The following is a 24,568-nucleotide window of genomic DNA, read 5'->3' as shown; positions in this document are numbered from 1 at the left end:
ATTTTCCACAAAATAAACGACCGTTGAGCTACTTCCGTTTATTTTAGCAACATCCGGAGCGACATCAGCAACTTTTTCGGTTTCATTTATCAGTGCTGGGCATGGAAAGAACCAGTAAGTTGCAGTTTTATATTAAAACATACTTCTTCAATACATTCCCGATTCTTTATTTTGCTTTATACGTCTCTTTTATAAACATATTTAATTGTGGATGCTGATGTGGCCCATGCGTGTGTTGCCAAACTCCTGTCAATCACTGAGCACCCACAATGTTATTTGCATGTTATTAATAGTCTAGTTTGTGCTCGATTCAAACTTAATCCCACATTTTTCTCATTTCTAAGGATCCTTAAATGTGTAATCTTGTAGTTAGCCTTATTTTGGACAGGACCAAGTAGATTAGCATAATCTAATTCTTCCTTTTTTTCAAGAGTGACTCGACTTAACAGACACAGTTTAATGAAGGACAGTCGTGGTTGCAAAGTGAAAATGCAAATGTAGCGTTCATTAACAAGCCACAATAATCAATAACGATTAAACAATTTCCCAGTATTTTTCAAACTCTCCCTGTCCCTGCTTAAAACGGCTAGCTTTTGGCTGTCAATAAACTACTGTCATTTTTCCTGCTGCCCCTCCCTGCAGATGTGCCCCCGGTGGGCTCCATGGACTTGCCTCTGTCCTTGTTGGAGATGGGCTGCTCCGGACACTTTGAGCTGATCACACATCCCACACCGGGGCAGCCTTTGCCTCCACTCACCACGGTCAGTGCCTACTATGCCTTGATATATCTGACTGTATATGAAAAAAATCCTCATGTGATACTGTAATCATGTGGACTTCCATGTTCAAATTTATATTCATTACATTCTGAAATGTCCACAGCTTCCCCATGGTCTGCCCCCGACAAGTCTGAGTTTAGAAAAAGAAGTAGAAAAACAGTTTTTACAAGATCCTGCATGGCTGCCCATCCATGATACAGACTTCTGTTTTCAGAAGTTTCTCAAGTATGTATCTCTTACTCTGTATTAAACAATAATAGTAAAGTCAATGTCTTTATATTTATTGCACTATGTTTTCATTGATAGATATTTGATGTGGCACAATGAGCTGTTATAGCATGCAATACTATAAGATCATTTTATTATCACAACATTTAAGATATATATAAATACATTATAATATGCTAAAACCAGCCTCTTATAAACAATAGAATAATAACAAACTATTTTACTTACAAATATGTAAAACATGTAACTAACAATTATGGTAAATAAATACTGCACATTTAACACATAAGTGTTCTTGTTGTTTTGTCTTCAGAGTAACAAAGAGAGAGGTTAATGTGGACTCTCTCCTTAACTGTGCTCCGACTCCTCTTCACTCCGGTCTGTCTGTGGTCCGAGACCCAACCACCGGGATGCTCCTGGACTTCACAGAGGTAATACACAAAAATCACATTTTATACTTCATTCAGTAACATAATGGCTGTTTGACCTTTTTGACCAGATAATATTTAAAGAGGCAAAAACTTAAAAAAAATAAATAAAAATCTTTCTACCACGTTATAATGTTTCTAAACCTGACAAACCTGATGTGATGTGCAGTAGTTTCATTAGCAGGATGCACGCTGATTGTAAAATACCCCCTTTAAATTATCAATATGCCATTTCAGTAAATTTATTGCATCTTGTATTACATAGAGTTAACCCCAACACCACTTTAAATAAATATTATTTATAAATATTATAATATTGTAAATATGTTTTAGAATATATTAAATATGTTTTTCTTTAAGGTGCTACTTGAAAACACTGATCTCTCTGCGAAGAACTCTCTCTCATTACAACGGCAGCCTGGTCCTCCATCCGAGAGCCTTCGAGGGAGCAACACTAGTTACCCTTTCCTCCCAGGTGAGATTCTTCTAAAGCTTTCTCTCTCCTCACATATACATATATTCTTTTAAAACTCAGATGTAAACAGACCAGATTTATCCCAAGTGTTATCATAGAAGTGAATTAATGACGATGTTTTTGCCTTTTTCTCACAGGAGGAATGGAGGAGCTCACTCTGGACCAAATTAAAAAGAAGTCTGACTTGGAGGAGGATATTGACTTTGAAAATGGTATTTGGATTAGATTCAAATATAGATTCAAATGTAAAAATTAAAATTTTACATATTTATTATTATATTTGAATTTGTATTTTTTATGACAGATTTACTCAAAGTTGCTCCAGGACTGAAAACTGGGATGGACTTCACTGAAAAAGGTTTCATAAATAGTGTAATTTTCTTCCAAGCGACAGCCAGCACTCATAATAATTGTAATATGGGTCTTTTGTGTTATAGATGCCAAAGTAGCAAAGCCAGAGGTCAACCTCATGTCCCTGTTGACCACATACGACGGTATTTCTGACTTCCATCGAGATGTCGAGGAGAAAGAGGAAGTGAAAGACACTAAAGAGGCTTCAACACTACCAAGGACAAACAGTCTCGAGGACCTTGGCATCAAGGTAAAACATTACAATACAATACAAAGACATTAAAAAAACATAAAAAATGTAAGTAAATATTATTTTTTCCATCAATTACAATATGCAATAAGTAAATAAACCAATCTAAACTAGTAAAAATCTATCACAATTTATCATATTTATACATCGTTATTACAATGAACAAAACGATCAATTGAAATGGCAATATTTTTACTTGCAACTTGGACCTTCATGCGATACTGTCTCAATATAACATACGAATATGGTCTTGTATTTAATTTTAAGTAATATTGGTGCATTATTTTTGAAAAATTGGACTACTACACACGTTATCAATACCTTGCAACTCTGGATAACATTTGCCTTTTGACACATTAAACAAAATGTTGACAACATCTTCCTTTCAGGATGCTGTCTCCTCATTGACTTCGTCAGAAAAGAGCAAAGATGAAAAATTTAAAGAAAAACCAGAAGAGAAAAAGAAATGGGCGATTCCTGTTAACATCAGCTCTCCCTGTGACGACTTCTATAAACGCATCCCGAACCCAGCGTTTAAGGTAATACATACACTTAAAGAGGGCGTGCTTAATACATTTTTTTTTCTGAAATGTTGACAAATTAAGAACATATTTGTAAATGTTTCTTATTCATTTTTAGTGGCCATTTGAGTTGGATGTATTTCAGAAACAGGCCATCCTCAGACTGGAGGCTCACGACTCTGTGTTTGTGGCCGCTCACACTTCAGCAGGAAAAACAGTGGTTGCAGAGTACGCCATTGCTCTGTCGCAGAAGCACATGACAAGGTAAACCAATACAACTTATTCAAAGTCATTGTGTCTTCAACTGGAAATCAAAATTCAGTTTTTTTTCTCAATGTGAGAGGTCATAATTGTTCGTGTTTGGTCCTGGTTAGGTCTGTCGCAATAATGACTATATTGACTTCTCTCAATATATAAAAGCAGGAACAATACATTTTGGGGCTCAATATTTATCGTATGTCCAATTTCTTTGCAATAGTGGGGGAAATTTTTTGCATTTTCTAATGTAATAAGGGAATATTTGAACTGTAGAGGGTGGAATAAATAACTTCAAGTCTCTAATTATTGGTTCATTCTGCTGTTTATTTGTTGCAGCTCAGGTCTTTTAATGATACAGTATATTTAAAAAAAAAAAAAAGGTTCTCTGGAATCCTGATTTATTGTTAGTGGCTTAAAATAGCTTCAGTATTATCATTTATCTCAATATTTTTCTGTAGCAATATATCATGCTTCAAAACCTAGTCCCGGTTTGAGCCCAGTCCTGATGGTAGACCTGGTTTAGTCCTGTTACGGATCCATGTCATGTCTACTGCAGGATCTTGAAATTAAAACACCAAATCAAAAGTACTATTTATTTCATTTATTTATTTATTATTTAAGCTAATCTTTTCCTGGACTGTATTGATGGTTACTTGCTCAAAACCACCACTCAATTAATGTTCAATCTATCTCTTACTTTTCTAAGAACAATCTACACCTCACCAATCAAAGCCTTGTCCAATCAGAAGTTCAGAGACTTTAAAACCACATTCGGAGATGTGGGCCTGCTCACGGGGGACGTACAGCTCAGCCCCGAGTCCTCCTGTCTCATCATGACCACAGAGATCCTACGGTAAAAAACTTTCACCGTATGGTTAAAATACAAGAATAACGCTTTACCTTGTTTCACCTATTAGCTATATATTATTTATTGCCATGTGATTTGTATTATTTGTCAGGTCGATGCTGTACAATGGCTCAGAGGTGATCAGGGACCTGGAGTGGGTCATATTTGATGAAGTTCACTACATCAATGATGCTGAGGTCTGGTTTCATCTTCATATGTATTTATTTAAAGACTTACTTTGTAGCTTTTGTCATAGAGGGTCTAGTGCCTGCTCGTCTCCATAGAGATGTTATTGCTTTGCCTGGACTGTTACACAGTATGGCATTAAACTTACTTAGCATTTTGATGTTATTAAAGGTGTTGTCATTGCTCAAAAATACATAGAAAAATATTCATTATTTTTTGCTGGGTCTCTACTCGACTGATGATTTGTAACATGGAGGTAGATGAGTTTAATGCCATCCTGTGGAACATTCTTATCACAGTAATAGCATATCCATTTACACAACCAAAGAAGTTACATAGTCCATCTTTAAGTAGTTTGCTTACTGTTTATTAACATAACTTTTGTTTTGTTCAGAGAGGTGTGGTCTGGGAGGAGGTGTTGATCATGCTTCCAGATCATGTCAGCATCATTCTCCTCAGTGCCACTGTCCCAAATGCTCTGGAGTTTAGTGAGTGGATCGGGTAAGTGCTCCAAACTGCCCTAGTGGTTTAATAAGATATTTTTTATAGTGGAGAAGAACATATAATAAACTTAACCAGAGCAGTAGTGAGGTGGGTGTAGTGGAACAAACAGAAAGGCAAAAACAAAGGTATAAAAAGTTTACAACGAATAAAGTCAAAAAGGTAATTTAACAAAAGCTCGAATTAGGCAAATAATATTTAATAAAAAGCTGTACCCAACTGGAGTTAACCAAACTGAACAGAACAAAACTAACCCAACCAGACAAAGAACAGGTGTGATTAAATACAGGAGGACTAACTAAAACTGAACTCAAGAGGAAGGAATTATACTAATAAACAAATAACTAAGACTACTAACTTAATCAAAGTAACAAGAAGGCGAATAATATTACAGAAAATGATAAGTGATAATAAAGTAACCTTAAAAATACTAGACAAACTAACTAAATTTCTGATCTGATTTGGCGTGTTCTCTACCAAGGGTAGACCCCTTATTGGTCCCTCGTGTGGCCATTTGGGGGGGGGGGGGGTACAAGTGTAGTAAGTAATTCAGACTTATATTAACTAAAACGTGTGCAGCCAAGTTGGAAAATATAAGTCTAAATAAATCAATTAAATTAAACTATGTGTATTGTAATTAACTTAATGAAAATGTAAATGAAATGAAATAATATTAACACTGTGGAGAGGTGGCAGAGGTATCCACCACAGGGGGACAAAGGGGTCTATTCTCCCAGGCCACAGGGTTTTAGGGGAATTGAATTGGATGTTCATCCTATTAATTTGTACTGGAGGGGAGCCTATGTGAGGCTCCTTGTCCTTAAATATGCTGTATGGATGCAGGGTGTGCGGGCTGGCCATTTTGAATTTTGACCTTGGGTTTTCACTTTGAGGCTTCTGTAGTTTGAGTTTTAGCTGTTGCTAGTTCTTTTTTAAATTAAAATGCCAACAAGAAGTTGAGACTTACCCCAAGTGGGAAATCACCGTAACTTTTACTCAAACAAGAATATCGCTACTTCAAATAATATTACTCAGGCAAATTAAAGTACTTATTACCTTGATAAATCAGTAGTGCCCTTCTCAAATTAAACATTTCCCCTTTGTTTCTGTCCCAGTCGCATAAAGAAGAGACACATTTATGTGATAAGCACTATGAAGAGACCAGTACCTCTGGAGCATTATTTGTACACAGGAAACAGCACCAAGACTCAGAAGGAACTGTTTCTGCTGCTGGACGCCACAGGCAACTTTCTCACCAAAGGGTACTGAAAATTATCATGATTTATTTATGCGTTCAGATCAGTGTTCAGAATTCAGTATTTATGATAATAATTATGCTAATTTGCTTGTATTGACACCAATAATTCTGACCATCTCTCATTTCTCTTTGGGGCCCCGTTTGCTTATTTAAATTATGGCTATATGAATTTGTTGGTGATAATGGACACTTATGTATTAGGTTTAAATTTATTAAAAACTTTTCTTTTTTTTTCAGATATTATGCAGCAGTTGAAGCCAAAAAGGAGCGCACCAGTAAACACGCTCAGTCATTTGGCACCAAGGGCACAAATCAGAGCACTACAGCCAGTCAGGTAGAGTTTATTTAGAGTATAATTTAAATTTGTCTCATAGTTTTGTTATGTCAGTATATAGTATGTTTGTAAATTTGGATTTGTAGTTTTTTTCTATGCTTTATTTTATTTTATGAATCATGTTTGCAGCTTTTTCCTCTCTGAAAAATTCCTAGCTTGGGGGTCCAAGCAATAAATATGGGCAATAAACAGTTCATTCTGACTGTGATATTTATTAAAATGAATTAAATAAAACAGTTTAAGGTTGCGTTCACACTTATCTTGGTTTGTTCCTGGTTAAGTTCTAATGTAGACTTTGTTTTGTTCTAGTCCAGGTTTTGGTCCAGGTATTGTAACAGTTCAGACCTGATTTTCAATGAAAGTGAATACACCCATAATTAATGACCTCTCTCTCTGGCTCTCTTTCTTACTCTCTCCCTCCCTCTTTGTCTCGTTGTCTCTCCTCTCTCCATCTCTCTCTCTCCCTTGTCCCAGGATCGGTCGGTGTGGCTGACCCTGCTTCACTTCCTGTCTCAGAGACAGCAGACTCCAGTTGTGGCCTTCACCTTCTCCAGGACTCGTTGTGATGAAAACGCTCGCTCGCTCGACTCCATGGACCTCACTACCTCCATAGAGAAGGCTGAGATTCACTCGTTTTTCCAGAAAAGTTTGAGCCGACTGCGAGGTGGAGACAGACAGCTACCCCAGGTTATTTTATTCACAGGGATTCTTTTTTTCTTAAAGCCCCATCTCCTAATGAAAGTACTTTTTTCAATTTGGATGCTTTTATTGCATTTTTTCAAGCATATTCTTTTGAGGGCTTGGCAGTCCACAAAAGTGTTTGTCACTTAGCCTGGAAGAGGGCCTCTACCTGCTTGTTTCCATAGAAATGTATGGCATAAAACATATCTATCTCAATGGAGAATGTTCCATAGTATGGTTTTAACTTTCTACTTTCATAGAGTAATTCCAGAAAGTTACACAGTGTTTCTTATATAACTGGCAGATTTTAAAGTGTCTTTGCTCACTGTCTGTCCTTGTTGCCAAGATCCTGCTGATGAGGGACCTGTTGAAGAGAGGCATTGCTGTACATCACAGTGGGATCTTGCCCATTCTGAAGGAGGTGATCGAGATGCTCTTCTCCAGAGGCCTGGTGAAGGTGAGAGCCACACTGCAGAGGGAGGGGGCTGGTTTGTATCTCTCACAACCTCTAACATACATCTTCATTATAGGCACATAATGAAAGCACAATCATATGACAAATACCAGAATCTTGTATATGAAACATTACTGTAACAAAAATGATAAATCAACCTTACAGACAGGGAGAGGAGACTCAGAGCTTCAAAAACTTCTTAATATGTTGTTTTTGATGAATACAAGATACATTAAAGGGTAACATAGTAATCTAAATATGTTATATCCGAGGAGTTAATACCCTATATAAGTAAATGATATGCACACTGCACAGTCTGTATTGAGTAATCAGAGGGACATGATCCAAAAGAAATTAGATAATAATAATAATCTGATAATAATAATCTTGAGTGCTCATGTAACTGCAGACACTGTTCTTTAACCCAGTGTCATGTATGTGCAGGTACTATTTGCCACAGAGACGTTTGCGATGGGAGTGAACATGCCGGCCCGGACCGTGGTGTTTGACAGCATCCGGAAACATGACGGGACAGGATTCAGGAACCTGCTACCCGGTACTGCCTCTGTCTTCTCTTTCTGTCATTCCCTCTCAAACTTCATCTGGCATTTTATTTTAGCTCATTATTTCAAACTGAGAGCTGTCCTGTCTTCTCTGCCCTTGCATAATGAATACATTATGAAACTACCTCTCCCTGGGTTTTCAGTGGAGTGGAGATTCTATGAACACGTAGCTTGTTGTCGTGGAAAAGAGAGGCCAACTCAATATTAAAACAGTACAGATTTGTCATTGCTGTTGCTGTGTGAACTAAAACAAAAAAAACTCTGACTCAAGACCTAACCTTTTGACAGTTAGTTAATATTCCTCATCAAAATCCCCAAATTTGTATGTGTATTGGCAAGCAATTAAGCCTGATGGCCTACCAGTTTTTTTTTAATATCTGTTTTGATTTGTTTTTTCAGGTGAATATATTCAAATGGCTGGGCGAGCAGGAAGAAGAGGACTGGACGCGACAGGGACAGTCATCATTCTGTGCAAAGCTGGAGTCCACGAAATGTCCGACCTCCATGTCATGATGCTGGTTCGTGCTGTCATTCTGTTCTCAAAGATCTGGCAATTTAAAATGAATGCTTTGTATTATGCTAACAAGACTATGACTCTATAGTAGCTGCAACAATATGTTCTATTAAATTTCTCAAGCAAAGTCTGGTTATCTCGCATTTAATTATACAGTTGAAGTGGGTTATTTCAACTCTCTTTGCTCTGTAGAGATAAGCACTGAGCTCTTAGCCAGAAATATATCAATTTTCATGAGCTTGAAGCGTTTAAAATGATGTCAGTGAAGGATTTTTATGCATAATAGAAATGCATTGAGAATTTTGAATGCATTTGATAATGAACTGTAATAATTAAATGCCAGGCGTAATGGGATTTAAAATGACAGACAAATAATACAAATCAGGTCTCTAGAGCAGCATCACATTTGTATTTAGATTGGTGATGAATTCTATAGCAGCACACATCTTAGTTTCTTTGATGGGCAATTTGTCTACTTTACTTGCCAAAGGCATGCAGCATGTCCGATTGCTAACCCTTAAATTGTTACTCATGTGATGTCTTGAAACTAGTTTAAAGGCCCTATATTACAAAAATTGACTCTTTGAGCTTGCTTCATCAAAAACATACTTGGAGTTGTTTTTTTTTGTTTCATTCACATGTTTGAGTAAATCTGCATTATTAGTCTGTCTACATCTCCAAAGCTCAAAATGCTCTGTTGCACCTCGTCATGTCATGTCAAACAGTAGTTTTCTAGCTACTTTTTACCTTTTAGTTCAGTAGAGATTGGAAATTCCAGAGCTGAAATTATCCAAATGATGGTAGTGATGGTGTATGGAGTTTAAAAATACAGTATACTTCCTTTCCTGTGTGACACATGATATCACAAGGTGGAAAAGAGAGAAGAATCTAACCTAAATATGCAGGGTTTGTGTGTTAAACTTGTGTCAATAAAACAAAAGACAACTCCCAAGTTTGTTTTTGATGAGGAACCAATATTATAATATAGATCAGAAAATAGCATAATAAACTTTAAATTAGAGGTCTATGGTAGAATTAATGTTAAAATTGTCAAAATGAAAATGTTACAATTGAAAACTTATTCATTCTTCATAACTTTAAAAAGTTGCAAATATGCCTTAACTGTTCACAGGACTTCTATCAATACAGTTAATTTAAAAAATAGTGCTTCACCTAGAGCTACATTGACTCCTGCCTTCCATCTGAGACTTTTTACTTCAGCTAATTCTATATTGTGAATTGACAGAAATTAATAAACTTTTAAGAAACAATTCTGAAAACATTCAAATCTGTCTTGTGTTTATTTTTTCCAGGGTAAGCCGACAATGCTACAGTCCCAGTTCAGACTGACCTACACCATGATCCTGAACCTGTTGCGAGTTGAGGCTCTCAGAGTCACAGACATGATGAGGAGGAGCTTCTCCGAGAGCCACCGCGACACACAGGTAAAACTTCTCACCTGGTATACAACAGAACATAAGAGACTGTCCATTATGGAAGATTTGACAAAGGGATTAAAATATGGTTTTAAAGTAAGGGTTAAACAACGAGTAGTTATAGTACATTGGCAGAGTGTAAAGTTAGATTTGTTTTGCCCCAGTAGAGATGTAATGTAAAAACAGCTTAACACAGTGTTCAAAATAAGACCACTGTCTGCATCTAAGTATTAAGAATTTTTTGTCCAAGAGCTGGGGAGTAGTGCTGGTGCACTGTTAGCACTGTAAGTTGAGAAACGCCCTTAGTAACTCATCACTGGATAATTACGATCCTGAGAAAGACTTTTGGATGAACTGTTTTTTTTTCACCTTGTTTAAGCTTCTGTATGCCATTAAGAGCATCTCAAGATTGAAACAAGATGACTTGTAGCAGTCCATCTAATTTTTTTTATCTAAAAATGTATAATACATACATGTGCACATGTGCAATTAGCTGGTAATAAAAGTATTGTTTTATATTAATAGGTGTCAATACTTCTTGTTACCATAGAGACCTTCAGTGTGATTTTTGCTCACTATAAATGTGTTATTATTCTTTACTGTCCATGATAGGCGAGTGAGAGGCGTATCAGTGAGCTGAAGCAGACCCTGTCCTCCCTGCCTCCTCTGGACACTGAGGGCCAGCTGTCTGACCTCCTGCCGTATTACCACACTGTGACAGAGCTCAGGACCACTACGGAGACTGTACAGGTACAAAAGAAAGCAGAAAGATGAACTGCAAAGATATAATGACTTTTTTTTTTTTTTACTTTTTTTAACATATCTCCTGTAAATGTTATTGTGCTACATCCTTACCTTGCGTGTTCATATAGTGTATTATATGTACATTTACGCTATCATGTTTATTCTTAACATTATGTGGACCTGTTATTTTATGCTACTACAGAAGGCCGTGTTGGAGTCCGTGAACGGGCTCAAAGCTCTGTCTGTTGGTCGAGTCGTGGTCGTCAACAACTCACAACATCTCAACGCTTTAGGAGTCATACTACAGGTGAGAAATGTAATTTCTAGACAATTCTGAGAAAGCCAGTTTTCCCTATTCATTACATTGCACTTTGCCATGAAATATCCAAGAGATAAATCCACAAATATTTAATCTGATCATTTATATGATTTTCTGGACCCTAGAACACACTGTATTACAGCAAAAATCAGCCTTTAAATAAAACAGTGACATAGACCAGCTCCCAAGCATTTCACACCAAATGCCACCAAAGCAAAGATTTGGTACCAACAGATCTAAACCAGGTCTATAACAGGACTATTCCAGGTCTAATCTAGGGATAAACCAGGTCTAAAAGTGGACTATATCATTTAGATTGTAGTTATTAAACAAGAAATTATTCAAAGGAGATAAACAAGCTGATAAAATGAACTCTAAATGAGACAAACCCACAAACTGAAGAACTATCAAAGTACCACCTGAAGGAGCTCGTACCACAGTTTGAGAATCACTGACATAGACCACTTTACTGATGAGATATTATATATGTCCTCTGCCTTCACAGCTGATTCACCTCCATCTCCTCATCACTTTGCTTGTTTCTTGTCTCGAGGTCTCCAGTGACTCAGTGAATCGCACCTTCACGGCTCTGATCATCTGTGACAAAGGGAACGAGGAGGGAGGTGGAAAAAACAACAGCGACACGTTTCCTCATCTGTTCAACACGGCGCTGTTCATCCCTGAAGGTCAGACTGGGACTAAACACACTGGAATTCACTCAGAGGGAGTTTTATGTGTTTGTCCTTGAAAACCTGAGATGAGAGAGACTGGTGTATGTAGAGATAATGTAGTAGTAGTAGATTCTTTGTTTAGGCTGATACATGCTGAAAAAATTTTGTTATAAATAAATTTGTTCCCATTTCTGGAAAAACCTGTTGGAGAGTAGGCCATCACGCTAAGTCATAGGTAAGATCTTTGGAGAGGCAAGCCCACTCACTGTAGACATCAATGTTTTTAAATATATACTGGGAATAATAGTAGAAAATGGATATGGAACCAAGGGGAAATTATTTTTGTTACAGACACGAAACCAACCAGTACAAGAATAGAGTTATGAAAAAAGTTAATAAGATAAATACAAGTACAATAGTGAAAATACAATAAACTTAAGTTTGTCCCTTTAATTAGGAAAAGTTACAGTTCACTTTCACATTATGCTGCAATGATAATAGAAGGGAATTCACGACAAAAAAATGTTTTTGTGACTGAAAACATTGGATTAGTGCATTTCTGTATAATTTGTCTCTACTTCCCTACATAATGTTTTTGACAATTAACACCTCATTTTACAAATACTAGACAAAGTTCATACCTCACCTATAACCATGTTTCCTCAGGTCCCTGCAGTCACACAGTGCAGAAGCTGAAGCTGCAGGACATTTCTGCGATCACCGTGAAAACTCTCAAAGTGATCCCCGACAGAATCATTGACAACTACAATAAAAGACAGCAGCCACGATTCAGGTGAAGATTATTATTATTTATTTCAGGGACGGTGCATATTATTGAACATTTCTGTAAATATGCCAGAATTAGCCAATAAGGCAATTTTTCCATCTGTTGTCCCATGACAGATGTTGATGGGATCAAAAAAGGATCAAATGTAACAGGATCCCACAAGCTAATATTTATAATATTTACAATACAAGACACAGGCACATCTGCCCGCCAGCAACAGTCCAACAGAAACACAGATGAATATAACTTACAGAGTGGTTACAGAGTTATTATTAGTCTGTCTACATCTTCAAAGCTCAAAATGCTCTGTTCCATCTTATTATGTCATGAAGCGGTAGTTTTCATGTTGACAGCTCCTTTTACCTTTTGTTCAGTAGAGAATGCCAGGGCTGAAATCATCCAACTGATTCTAGTTAAGGTTAGGTAGTTTAAAAGTACAGTGGCGCATTTCCTGTATTACGACATGACATCACAAGGTGGAACAGAGTGGTTTCTGTTTGAGAGAAGAACTCAGCATAAATATGCAGTGTTTATGTGTTAAACATGTATGAAAGGAACAAAATACCACTTCAGGTATGTTTGTGATGAGGAAACAATTATTATAACATAGACCTGAAAATAGTGCGATATAGGTCTTTTAAAGTAGGACAGCTTTGAAGATTGAAAATAAAACAATAGTGACATTTCACTGTCAGTTTTTAGCGATTGCACATTCATTGCACTTGTTGCCTTGTTAGATGCAATAACAAAACATGCTTTGTTTTTTCTTCGTATCTCTATATGAAATTTGTTGAGATGTCATTTCTGTTTTGGGTCCAATTTCTTTAATATTACATACTGTATTTTCCTGACTATAAGTCGCACAAGCCAAAAAATGTGCAATGAAGAAGAAAAAAAACATATAGAAGTCGCACCAGACTATAAGTCACACTTTTTGGGGGAAATTTATTTTATAAAATCAGAGACCAAGAACCAACATTTCATCTTGAAAGTCAAGTTATAGGAATAACAATAGAACACAACAGGCTGAATAAGCGGTAATATGTTAACGTAACATATTAACAGTTATTCAGATAATTATAGCATAAACAGCATAAGAAAAGTTTACTAAACTCACAATCTCACTCCAAATCACTAAATCCACTGAATTCTTCATCCTCTGTGTCACTTCTGTGCGACCTCTGGAGATAAACTGTAGATCCATGATGTAAATGGAGCACAACTTCCTCTTCTGTGTAGCTGTCATCAGACTCAGCATGAGTTCCAGTTAGAATTATTCCAGCCTTTCTGAATCCCGACAGGATGGTTACGGTTGTCATTGAAGTTCAGGCTTTGTGAATTCATCCAGTGACTTCCAGGAAAGTTGCATGGCGCACCCGTCCGGTGACCGTGAAGCTGTGTTCTCCATCCCTGCTTTCCGCCAGTCCCTCACAACTTTCTTGCTCATTACAAACTTTCTTTCTGCTGCTCGATTACTGTTTTCGGCTGCATATTTCACTATTTGCAGCAGGACAGCGGGCATTTTCTACAGGAAGCATGCACAGTAGAGTGCGAAGTGACAGTGGTACAGGAGTAATAGTAGTGCTAGATATTGATACACAAGACTAGAGCGCCCTCTTGCGGCTGTCATTGTGAAAATTTTAATATATAATTTGCACCGGAGTATAAGTCACAGGACCACCCAAACCATGAAAAAAAGTGTGACTTACAGTCCGAAAAATACGGTACTTGATAATTAATACTACTAAATAATACTTAATAAAATTATAACTGATAATCAGGACTTAATAAAATTACATTACCTTTTCCAGTTACCGACACCATTTTGAGGACTGGTGGCCTCATCAGAATAGTGAGGTTTTGAATTGGCTATTGTTATAACTCATTTTAAATACCGTGAAAGCCTAACATGTGCATATTTATTACAGCTACTCAATGATCATAAAGCTATATGTCTCCATCACTATCAGGAATGACCCTCCTGGACAGGCCATCTCCACGGCAACCCAGGAGCTTCTGCGATTGGCTGAGGCAAACCCAGGGGGTGTGGCTTCTCTGGACCCTGTGAATGACCTGCAGTTGAAGAGTGTGGAAGTGGTGGAAGGGTGCATGAGGCTCCGGCTGCTCCAAGACGCTCTCAGGGACTTCAACTGTATCCACTCGCCCACTTTCGCTGATCAGGTGAGGGTAACTTAAAGGGCCCGTATCACACTGTTTTCTGATCTATGTTATAATGTTGTTTCCTCATCAGAAACATAAAGAGAGTTGTGTTTTGTTTCAGTCACACATGTTTAAGACACAAATCCATATTATAATGCATATTTAGACTGAGTTCTTCTCAAAATGGAAAACACTCTGCTGCACAATGTGATGTTATGTGGTAGTACAGGAAGATCGTAAATTTATTTGTCATCTTAGTATAAAAATTACACAGAAATGAAACACTGTACTCAGGGTTGAAGATGTTTTGGAATCTGGTGGTCCTGGCCTCACTGTGAGTGGGATTGCGGCTGAAAAGATTTAACCTTGAAATACGCCTAGTTTTGTCACCTGCTTGTCTCCTTTTAAGCACTTGAGGAGAACGATGCCAGAGGAATTCGAAGATCATTTGTATACCTCTAAATCTGAAAACGGGAGTATAGACCAAGTAAAATATTTGCAAAACATACAAAAAAAGAAAGATTTGCTGCATTTTTTTTTTTTTTTCATATTTACTTTATATTTATTTTTAATTGCACTGAAGTAACCTAATCAAAACCACCTTTTGTGTCTCTGGTATAAAGCTTGATCCGGTGGTTACATTGTCAATCAATAGCAGTCCCAGAAACAGGTTAAAATGATTGCGTGGAAAAACTCCCATTACATGCCATTAGAATTCTCAGATTTTTTTGCCAGATCCTACAAAATATTCCCTGGATCCAAAACTCTGAATAGCCAAGAGAAAGGGGGAATAGATAAACTTAAAAACTGGATGTATCAAAGAAGGGCCTGAAGTGACAAAGTGAGTTTTCCTCTGGCCCATCGCAAACAGATCCTGCAGTTTGTCTGTTGTCTCCAGGAGCTGCCGTATCACCACCAAATTCTTGGATTTGTTTGAGCTTATTGGATGTTTCTATCTCTGCTAGTGTCTCACTTTTTATGGTCTTGAAAGTCAAATCTTTTAGACCAGTAAAACATGCATTTTCTCTGGAATTCTCTGATAAGTTTTATCCGTGACGATAATTAGTTTTCCCTGTCCCCCTTTCATAAAATACATTAACTACTGGTATAGGTGGACTCATTTCTATGAAAATATTTAGTACCGGTCTTATTAATTGGAAGCCCTTTTGAAAATGACTGGGCTTTCTATCCCTAAAACTATTTCAATAAATGTAATGAAAATTGATAGAGCACCTGTTTTGTTGTTTTGGACTCCTCACTTCCTTACTGCCTACCTGAGTCCTCCTTAGCATGTGATGTAGATGCTTCAGTAACAACTGGTTGGACCCATAGCTGAGTCCAATGTTCCATCCATACTTTTTCTAATTGGCATGCTGAAGGATGGTAACCTTGGACTTTCTCCTTCTGAGCTCTTTTCTTTAGGTGTTCACGACTTATTATGTCTTCACAATTGGTGTACTGTACTGGTAGATCACTGTGGAGGTTGTCGGGTCTTAAAATGGCTGGTCTTTCTCCTAGATGAGGTGTAAATTTAAGTTATTTGTGGTTTGGACTCCTCACTGTTCGATCCTAAGCCCTCATCTGTGCATTTGGCGAGATGTACTGGGTAATTAATCAGTCACGGGTGGCCCACTGAGTGTGGATGTTGTCAGGTCTTAAAATGAGTGAACTTTTATCTTGACCCTTCTTTAGATATATAGTGGATGTTTAAATTTGTGATTTTGACTCCGGATTTTCTTCTGAATCATCTGTTCAGTTAAAATTTCTGATCCTAAACCCTCGTCTCCACATTTGGTGTAATGTACTGGGTATTTAGTCCCTGCATCAGCGTATTTTATGGTGGCACAATTGGGCTCTCTCCTTCTGAGTCTTTTGTGTTAGGCTTTGTGAAACCAGTAATTCGTGTTTCTGACTGCTCACTTTCTGCCCCTGAATCCTCATTTTCAGCTAATATCTCTGATCACAGTCTCTCCTCTCTACAGTTGGCAAAGTGTACAGGGAAATCACTGACTGATGAAACATTGCGGATATCGTCAGGTCTTAAAATTTGTGCAGTTTCTCCTTCTGAGCAATGTTCTCTAGTTGAGTGGGAATACTGAATTCCTCACTTTCTATCTGCCTGTGTGATGTTCTACATAGAGCCCAAAATAGTTCAGTGTTGATATATCAATATTATTGTCTTATAGTATTGTGTGTATGTGATGTCATCTGAAATACAGCATTGGCAATGTAACTTTTGAATTTAGCCACAAGAACATTTGACAATTCAAAATCAGTGTTTTTTTGTCTTCAATTTTATTTTTCACACTGTAAAACCTTGAAGTCATTGTGAACCAATCTTCTCTGTTAAGCTGTCAGACTCCTGCCAAAGGCTCATGTTTTATGTATGCCGCCTGCCTAACTGTCAGCTTTGGGGAGATATGACGATAGACAATACTGCATTATGCAACCAGAAAAACTAAATATTTACAAGTTCAAATCAAGTTAAAATTATTTTAATTCAAAATATGTGTCATCATGATTTTAGGAGCTTTAATTACTTGTACATTTCTTATGTGTTTTTGGTTTATAGAATTTGGTCATAGACTGTAAAAAGAAGTGACTTCACCCATAGCGTTTGACTCCAGTCAAATGAAACTTGTTGAGGTCTGCAGTTATAGAAGTGAATTTGGAGTTGAGTTCCATATTAGGAATTCTGACCACGAGTATCATAGCCACCAAAGAACCAATCTGGAGCGAGGCTGTTGAAGGTAATGGCCCTTCCCATCCGCACAGCTGGTAAGCAGGGAGCGGGTGTTTAGCAACGCTGTCAATCTTTCTGTCAAATTTTTGCAAATGCTAGAGTGACCTCAGGGAAAGAAGGCGCCTAATTTGTCTGTTATTAATGTTCATATCTTGATTTACAGACAAAATAGTGAAATAAACAGCAGGAAGTGGACCACATGTAGAGTGGGTTAATATGAACATTTTAAGACCAAAATGACAAGCACAGCAGCAGTTACAAAGAAAGGGATGACCATTTTGATCGATGGAGTCAGATATACGCCCATGCTCACTTCCTATTTGGAGCACGGCAGGTAGCGTGTTATCTATGTCCATTTATTTACTCTATGGTCTCAGTTCTTTAATGGCTTTAATGTATTCTGACTAGGTTCCTTTTTTCATATTTTGAGAAATGAAATTTCTATGTATAAAGTTTTTGAAAATGTACTATATGAACAAAATTTTGGATACAAGTAAATGAATAAATACTGCATTTAATACTATTTTCATGAATATAAGCACAGCCATTTAACATAAAAAGTATGTGTCAACTGTGCTTCAAAATGTGATTAAGTGCACAACCCTACCTACAAACTAACTCCATCTCAACTATTCAAAACAACTCAAATAAAAATTAATATTACTAATTAATATCACACATTTACAGTTCCATGGCTTTGGGGATGCAATATGTTATATTTCTGTAATATTGTCCAGTCTATGACATAAGGAAGACTGTACATAGGTACAATGAGGTCTTTATTGCTGAAACTGGGTCAATTTGAATTTTAGTGGTTACATGCCACTTTATTACCTATTTTCTCTTTCTTGTTATAGTTTTCTCGAGTTAAAGAGAGGATGAGTGTCCAAGAGGAGCTGGACAAACTGCTGTTCCTGGTTTCAGATCAGTCCCTGACGCTGCTGCCTGAGTATCACCAACGAATCAAGGTTTGGAGCTTTGTTAGATGTTAATGCACTGTCAATCAACCAAGGTTTATATAGCACAGGCAGGGGAGACTCTGAGTCTCCCCTGCCTTTGCTCCCCATGTTAAGTCAGTCTCTCTTCAGAGTGCAATCACAACACAATACTGTACATCCCTGCACAGTAAAACGCTACAGTAAAAGTAGAAATTAATCTATTAGTGAAAAGCTGATAGTTATGTAATTGGGTCGTTAAAGTATCAGTACTAGAACAAAACTAGAACAAATATCAATACAGAAAAAAATTGAATGGTCTGTGAAGGTCTTATACTGTGGTAGTATAAGACTGCATAGTAATATCTGAGAAAGTATTTTTACTTTTTTTTTTGGATTAATTTCCTCACTTTTAAAGGTCAGACTGCCTTTTTAGATATTTTTTTTTACCCAAACCCAAAGTGCACCTGTCACACTCCACATTCACAAAACACTGGATTTCCATATTTGACAATAAAGCTCATGAATACACATAGTCCTCATTTTGTCACAGTCTTTTGGGCAAAATTCAAAGCAGCAAATCTATTAAACATGAAACAGGACTTTGATTAAAATCCCTAGTTTATGGAATGGTTTTAAAATGTTCTATTTGAGAAATTCTATATTATACTCTCCACTTAATTAGGAGATGCCAAAGACAGACCCTTGTTCAGTCTCCGCTCTTGTCCCTTGAGTGCTCTTTCCATCACTTTAATGTGGAGGATGATGACAGGATTTCAGCCAATGACCTCAGCCTTTTACTGTACTGTGCAACAAGGGATATAAAAAGACCACAAACTAGAGCTAGGCGATATGATGAAAACTGAAGTTTGATCTCATTCCTGTGACAATATCTTATTTTGATGAAATCTTCATATTGTGATTCACTATTCTTCGGCCAATGCAGCTCTGGGCACCCACTGCTCTTATTCATGGGTTTCAAGTTGTGTCAGCCGTCCTCCGTTGTCATAGCAATTAGGCAATTCACTGCAAAATATTATATCTTTAGAAACATGATCGAGCAATCAGATTTGTTTTTTTCAGTGACACATGTTAAAAACAAGGCACTCATTGATCACCTTTGATTACAAATAAAACCTCAGATGGAATGAGTTCGTGCATTGATTCTGCAGAAATCTGCAATATTTTTCAATCCCCTGTGATTTTTTTTTTCCCTTAATTCCCTGATTGATAGCCCCTGATTGGCTAATGCACTTGTCAATCATGCCCCGTTTGAAAAAGGGGTGACTCACTGGTGCTCAGATTCACATCTTCATTAAGTATTGAAGAAGTGAGTATTCTGGATCCCAGGCAAATTCACTAAAGCAACACACCCAATTTTTCATTATTCTGAAACCCACGGATAGAACAATAAATGGCATTTCATCACAACTGCCTTCATTTTTCATTGTAAACCTAGTCAAACACCCATTATCAATGCAATAATAATACCTCCGATCTCCTATCTGCCCCAGGTGCTGCAGTCTCTCCAGTACATAGACAGCAGTGGGGCAGTCCAGTTGAAGGGGCGTGTGGCTTGTCAGATTAGCAGTCACGAGCTGCTCCTTACCGAGCTCCTGTTTGAAAACTCCCTGAGCCCTCTGGCTCCTGAGGAGAGCGCCGCCCTGCTGTCCTGTCTGGTGTTTACACAGAACACACAGGTGGAACCGCATCTTACCAACACGCTCAAAGAGGTGAGACATGACCATTACGTATGAAAGATAATATAAGCTTTAATTATTATTTTAAAAAAAAAACATACAAGTAATGTAGTAAATAAGTTTATTTTTGGGCAGTGCATACTTCATGGGTGGTAACCTTAAGTATTCTTTATTTCAGTACAGCCACAAACAGGTTTTATGACAAATTGTGGTCTATAAAATAAAACCAGGGTAATAAATTTTTTACGCACCTGCTCAATAGTGCGTACAAGTGCTTTTGCACATTGCACTAGAAGGATTACAACAGCATAACAAATGGAGTACTAACTTGATGTAATATTTTCATTAGGAGGAAGGAAATTTCACAAGATATTTTTCTATATGTTTATCCTCAACAAGGTTCTTATATTCTTTTCTTTTTTCCTTTTTGAGCCAGACTAGCCATACAGACAAGATCACTCTTTAAACCAACCAAAATTTCATGTAAACAACAGCAATAATTTTGCTAATTTTACTCAGGAGTGTCAGTGTATGTGACTGGACCACTGCTCAGCCGATGTGCAGGACTACTCTTATCTAATATAGTGCCTTGTGTTTGTACTGTACTGCCTTGTCCCACTGATGACTCACACACTTTGTGTCAGAGCTTTGATGAGAAACATTTTCCCCCAAAGCAAAGGCACAAAGGACACAGTACTGGACTCTGACTCACTTATTCACTTCTTCATTTTGTAACTTTGTAAATATACTGACTTGTAAGTCTTAAAAAACATGAAATTGAATAAATGCAAGTTCTAAGATTAATTAACCTGGCTCACACCAAATTGATATGTGTTGAAATGAGTTCTACACATTATCGGTCTGAAATGGCTCTCCTTGAGAGTGATCGGAAAATGCAGAGCATCATAACGAGTTCACAAACTCATGAGAATCCTTGGTGTTCAAAGTTAAAGGTTAATCATATACAGTGGAACATGTCTGGTTTGTGTTGCAGGGCATTGACCGTGTTCTAGCAGTGGCCAAGCGAATCGGGGAGCTCCAGATGGATTGTGGGATACCGCAGACTGCAGAGGAGTTCGTGGGACAGTTCAAGTTTGGACTGACAGAGGTGGTGTACTGCTGGGCCAGGGGCATGGTAAGGATCAAAAAGCTGCCATTAATTATGTTTAAACGAGGCATTTCAGATCCATATAAATCTATGCTGGATTCCAACCAACTAAAGCCCCACCATATACATTTTTAGCCAAAAAATAGTTAGTAGGTAACATGCCACCCCCAGAAAAGTTAGATCCAGCTCTTTCAGCTCAATACCATATTTTGGCTTTTGATATCTGTCGATACCCACATAGGGACTGAAAAGGGCATCTTATTTACATCAAACCACAATTAACTTACTACAAAATTGATCCAATTGTGTTTTATCCAGCAAGTAGCAATTGAACAGCTTTGTATAAATAAAACTTCAAACATTATGAAACATTTAAGCCCAAACAGATCATAGAATCCAATCCAACAATTTTTCCAGGATCGATGCTGACATTCAACACCATTATCAATATGAATCATCCCTAGTTGCTTTAAACTAAAATATACTTCCCCTTTCACTGTTAGTATAACAAAAAATACCATCTTAATGCCATCTGAATAATTTACCACATTTTACATTTTGCGTTTTTCCATGTTCTCACCTCTTCTCCTTCCTCCTCCTGTTCTTCCTCTCCAGCCCTTTGCGGAGATCGCGCAGCTGACAGACGTCCAGGAGGGGACAGTAGTGCGCTGTATTCAGAGACTGGACGAGGTGCTGAAGGAGGTCCGGCAGGCGGCCCGGATCGTGGGAGACTCTGTTCTGGGAAGTAAAATGGAGCGCGCTTCTTTGGCTATTCGTCGGGACATAGTCTTCACCGCGTCCCTGTACACCCACTGAGCCCCGTGTGAAGTCTGAGAGGGAAGAAGAGGGTTGCCAATCACGGAGGAGGGACCGTGAACGCAGCAACGTGCCTACAATAATCATGTTTACATTAAAGAGTGCAAGAATGGACAATTTTAGCAGGACAAAGATACAAGAAAATGAAATCCAGATTGTAATTTATTGTACAGAAATAAAACACTGAAAACTAGCCTTGCATGTTTTTTTTATTTCAAACGTCAAATTGTGAACTAAACGTGGACCACAGCAGGACTAGAAAAAGATCAAAAGACTATATTAGGACTAAAAACTAGACTACTGTGAATGTCAAAACTAGGTATTAGATGAAACTATGTGTACAATATATCTACAATATCTAGTGCTTATCTGTGCCACATGGGAGTAGTGGCTCTACTCCAAGCTCTTCTCTACAGTCCTCAAAATGTAATACACAGGATGGCTGGATGCATCAATGTTAACAGTCCTTTGCTTTGTTTTACTGCTTTATCATTCTGGGAATTAACACCACAAATCTCCCTGCAGCTCTGAACTCAGCCTCCTTTTAATCATAACTCACTATTCTTCCTCTGTTCTAACCACCTCGCTCTCTGACTGTCACTATCACTGCAAACATCTATGAGTGCAAACAGATAAAGCAGGCTACAGTTGAAGTGAGATATTAAATCATACTGTACTGCTTATCACCTTGTTTTTTTTTTGCAGATTTTCACTTGCATTTACCTCTCTTTCTCTCCTCTTTCCTCCTGCCTCTCTTTTCCTCTCGCTATTTCTCCCTTTCCTCCGAGTTACTTACCCTTCTTCCTCTCTCTCTCTCCCTCTTCCACCCCCCCTTCTCCCCTCTTTCTCTCCCTCCCCCTCTCTCGCCATCTCCTCTCTCTCCCCCTTGCACCACTCCCCCTGTATCATACAATACTGCTTATCTTTACTTTTTTCCTTGCTCATTTTCAATTACATACACCACTTCCTCTCTCTCTCTCCCCTCTAGCTCTCTATCTCCAACCTTTTTTTCTCTCCCCCTCTCTCCCTCTTCCCTCCATCCCTCATCCCGCCTCTCCTGCTGCTTGCTTTCCCTCCTTCCCTCTCTCTACCCCACCCCTCCTCCTCTCCTTCTCTCCCTCTCTTTTTCTCCCTCTTTCTCTCCCTCCCTCCCCCTTTTCTCTCTCTACCCCCACTCTCTCATCCCAGCCCCTCCTCCTCTTTCTCTCTCTCTTTCTCACCCTCTCCTATTCTCCCTCCGTTCTCTCTCTCTCCCTCTTTCTCTCTCTGACTCTCTATTTTCCCCTTTTCTTTCTCTCATCCCACCCCCATCCTCCTCTTCCCTTCTCTTTCTCTCTCTCTCTCTCTCTCTTCTTCTTCTTCTCTGGTTCTCCCATCCCTCTCTCTCCTTGACTCCCTCTCTCCCCATTTTCTCTCCACACCCAACCCAGTCTCTCATCCCACGCCCTCCTCCCCTTCCTTTCTCCCCTCTCTCTTCTTCTCTCCTTCTCCCTTTCTCTCTCTCTTTCTCTTCCTGACTCCTTCTCTCCCCCTTTTCTCTCTCATCCCACCCCCTCATCCTCGTCCTCTCTCTCCCGCTCTCTCTTCTTCTCTCCTTCTCCCTTTCTATCTCCCGCTCTCTCCCTGACTCCCTCTCTCCCCCTTTTCTCTCTCTACCCCCACCCCACTCTCCAGTCCACCCCCTACTCCTCTTCCTTTCTCTCTCCCCCCTCGCTCCTTCCCTCCTTCTCCCTTTCTCCCTCCCCTCTCTCTCCGTGACTCCCTCTCTTCCCCTTTTCTCTCCCACCCCCCTCCTCCTCTTACCCTCCTCCCCCCTCTCTTTTCTTCCCTCCTTCTCCCTTTCTCCCTCCCTTCTCTCTCCTTGACTCCCTCTCTCCCCTGTTTCTCTCTCTACCCCCACCCCACTCTCTCATCCCACCCTCTTCTCCTCTTCCTTTCTCTCTCCCCCCTCGCTCCTTCTCTCCTTTTCCCTTTCTCTCTCTCCCTTTTTCTCTCCTTGACTCCCTATCTCCCCCATTTTCTCTCTCATACACCCCACTCTCTCCTCTTCCTCTCCCCCCATCTCTGTCCTTCCCTCCTCTCCATTTCTCCCTCCCTTCTCTCTCCTTGACTCCCTCTCTCCCCCTTCTTTTCTCTCTAATCTCACCCTCTCTTCGTTTTCCTTTCTCTCTCCCCCTCTCTCTCCTTCTCTCCTTTTCCCTTTCTCTCTTTCCCTCTCTCTCAGTGACTCCCTCTCTCCTCCTTTTCTCCCCCCTCCTTCCCTCCTTCTCCCTTTCTCCTTTCCTTCTCTCTCTCCCTGACTCCCTCCCTCCCCCTTTTTCTCTCTCTACCCCCACCCCACTCTCATCACACCCCCTCCTCCTCTTCCATTCTCTCCCCCTGTTTCTCTCCTTCTCCATTTCTCTCTCCTTCTCTCTCCCCTTCCCTCCCTCCCTCTCTCCCCCTCTCTTTCTCTCCTTCTGTACCAGTGATGGTGCGATGGTTAGAGCTACCCCAGCGCACTGTCTCTTTAAGGCAGCGA

General features: G+C 38.8%; 1 protein-coding gene across 2 annotated transcripts; it reads left to right on the top strand.

Annotated features, from left to right (window-relative positions):
• The first annotated feature begins 37 nt into the window (after positions 1 to 37).
• On the top strand, positions 38 to 22,240 carry skic2 (SKI2 subunit of superkiller complex). Of its 2 annotated transcripts, none has more exons than XM_020939279.2 (29): positions 38 to 114; positions 643 to 761; positions 883 to 1,004; positions 1,321 to 1,438; positions 1,796 to 1,910; positions 2,048 to 2,122; positions 2,215 to 2,268; positions 2,348 to 2,511; positions 2,901 to 3,050; positions 3,151 to 3,296; positions 3,997 to 4,143; positions 4,250 to 4,334; positions 4,718 to 4,824; positions 5,940 to 6,086; positions 6,320 to 6,416; positions 6,891 to 7,103; positions 7,444 to 7,554; positions 7,996 to 8,107; positions 8,514 to 8,632; positions 9,942 to 10,073; positions 10,677 to 10,814; positions 11,011 to 11,115; positions 11,681 to 11,813; positions 12,465 to 12,591; positions 14,556 to 14,766; positions 18,346 to 18,456; positions 19,938 to 20,156; positions 21,118 to 21,258; positions 21,847 to 22,240. In XM_020939279.2, exons 1-29 carry the CDS (start codon positions 102 to 104, stop codon positions 22,045 to 22,047), a joined length of 3,732 nt encoding a protein of 1,243 aa, XP_020794938.2. In that variant the 5' UTR covers positions 38 to 101; the 3' UTR covers positions 22,048 to 22,240. The 2 variants fall into 2 exon arrangements, with proteins under 2 accessions (XP_020794938.2, XP_055013150.1); XM_055157175.1 differs by having other exon boundaries at positions 11,633 to 11,813.
• Positions 22,241 to 24,568: the final 2,328 nt, after the last annotated feature.

The sequence above is a fragment of the Boleophthalmus pectinirostris genome, unplaced genomic scaffold (assembly GCF_026225935.1).
Source record: "Boleophthalmus pectinirostris isolate CB_2022bp ecotype Guang Dong unplaced genomic scaffold, ASM2622593v1 HiC_scaffold_21, whole genome shotgun sequence".
Classification (NCBI taxonomy): domain Eukaryota; kingdom Metazoa; phylum Chordata; class Actinopteri; order Gobiiformes; family Gobiidae; genus Boleophthalmus; species Boleophthalmus pectinirostris.
The sequence above is the reverse complement of the archived record's forward strand: the minus strand, read 5'-3'. Positions and strand labels throughout refer to the sequence as shown.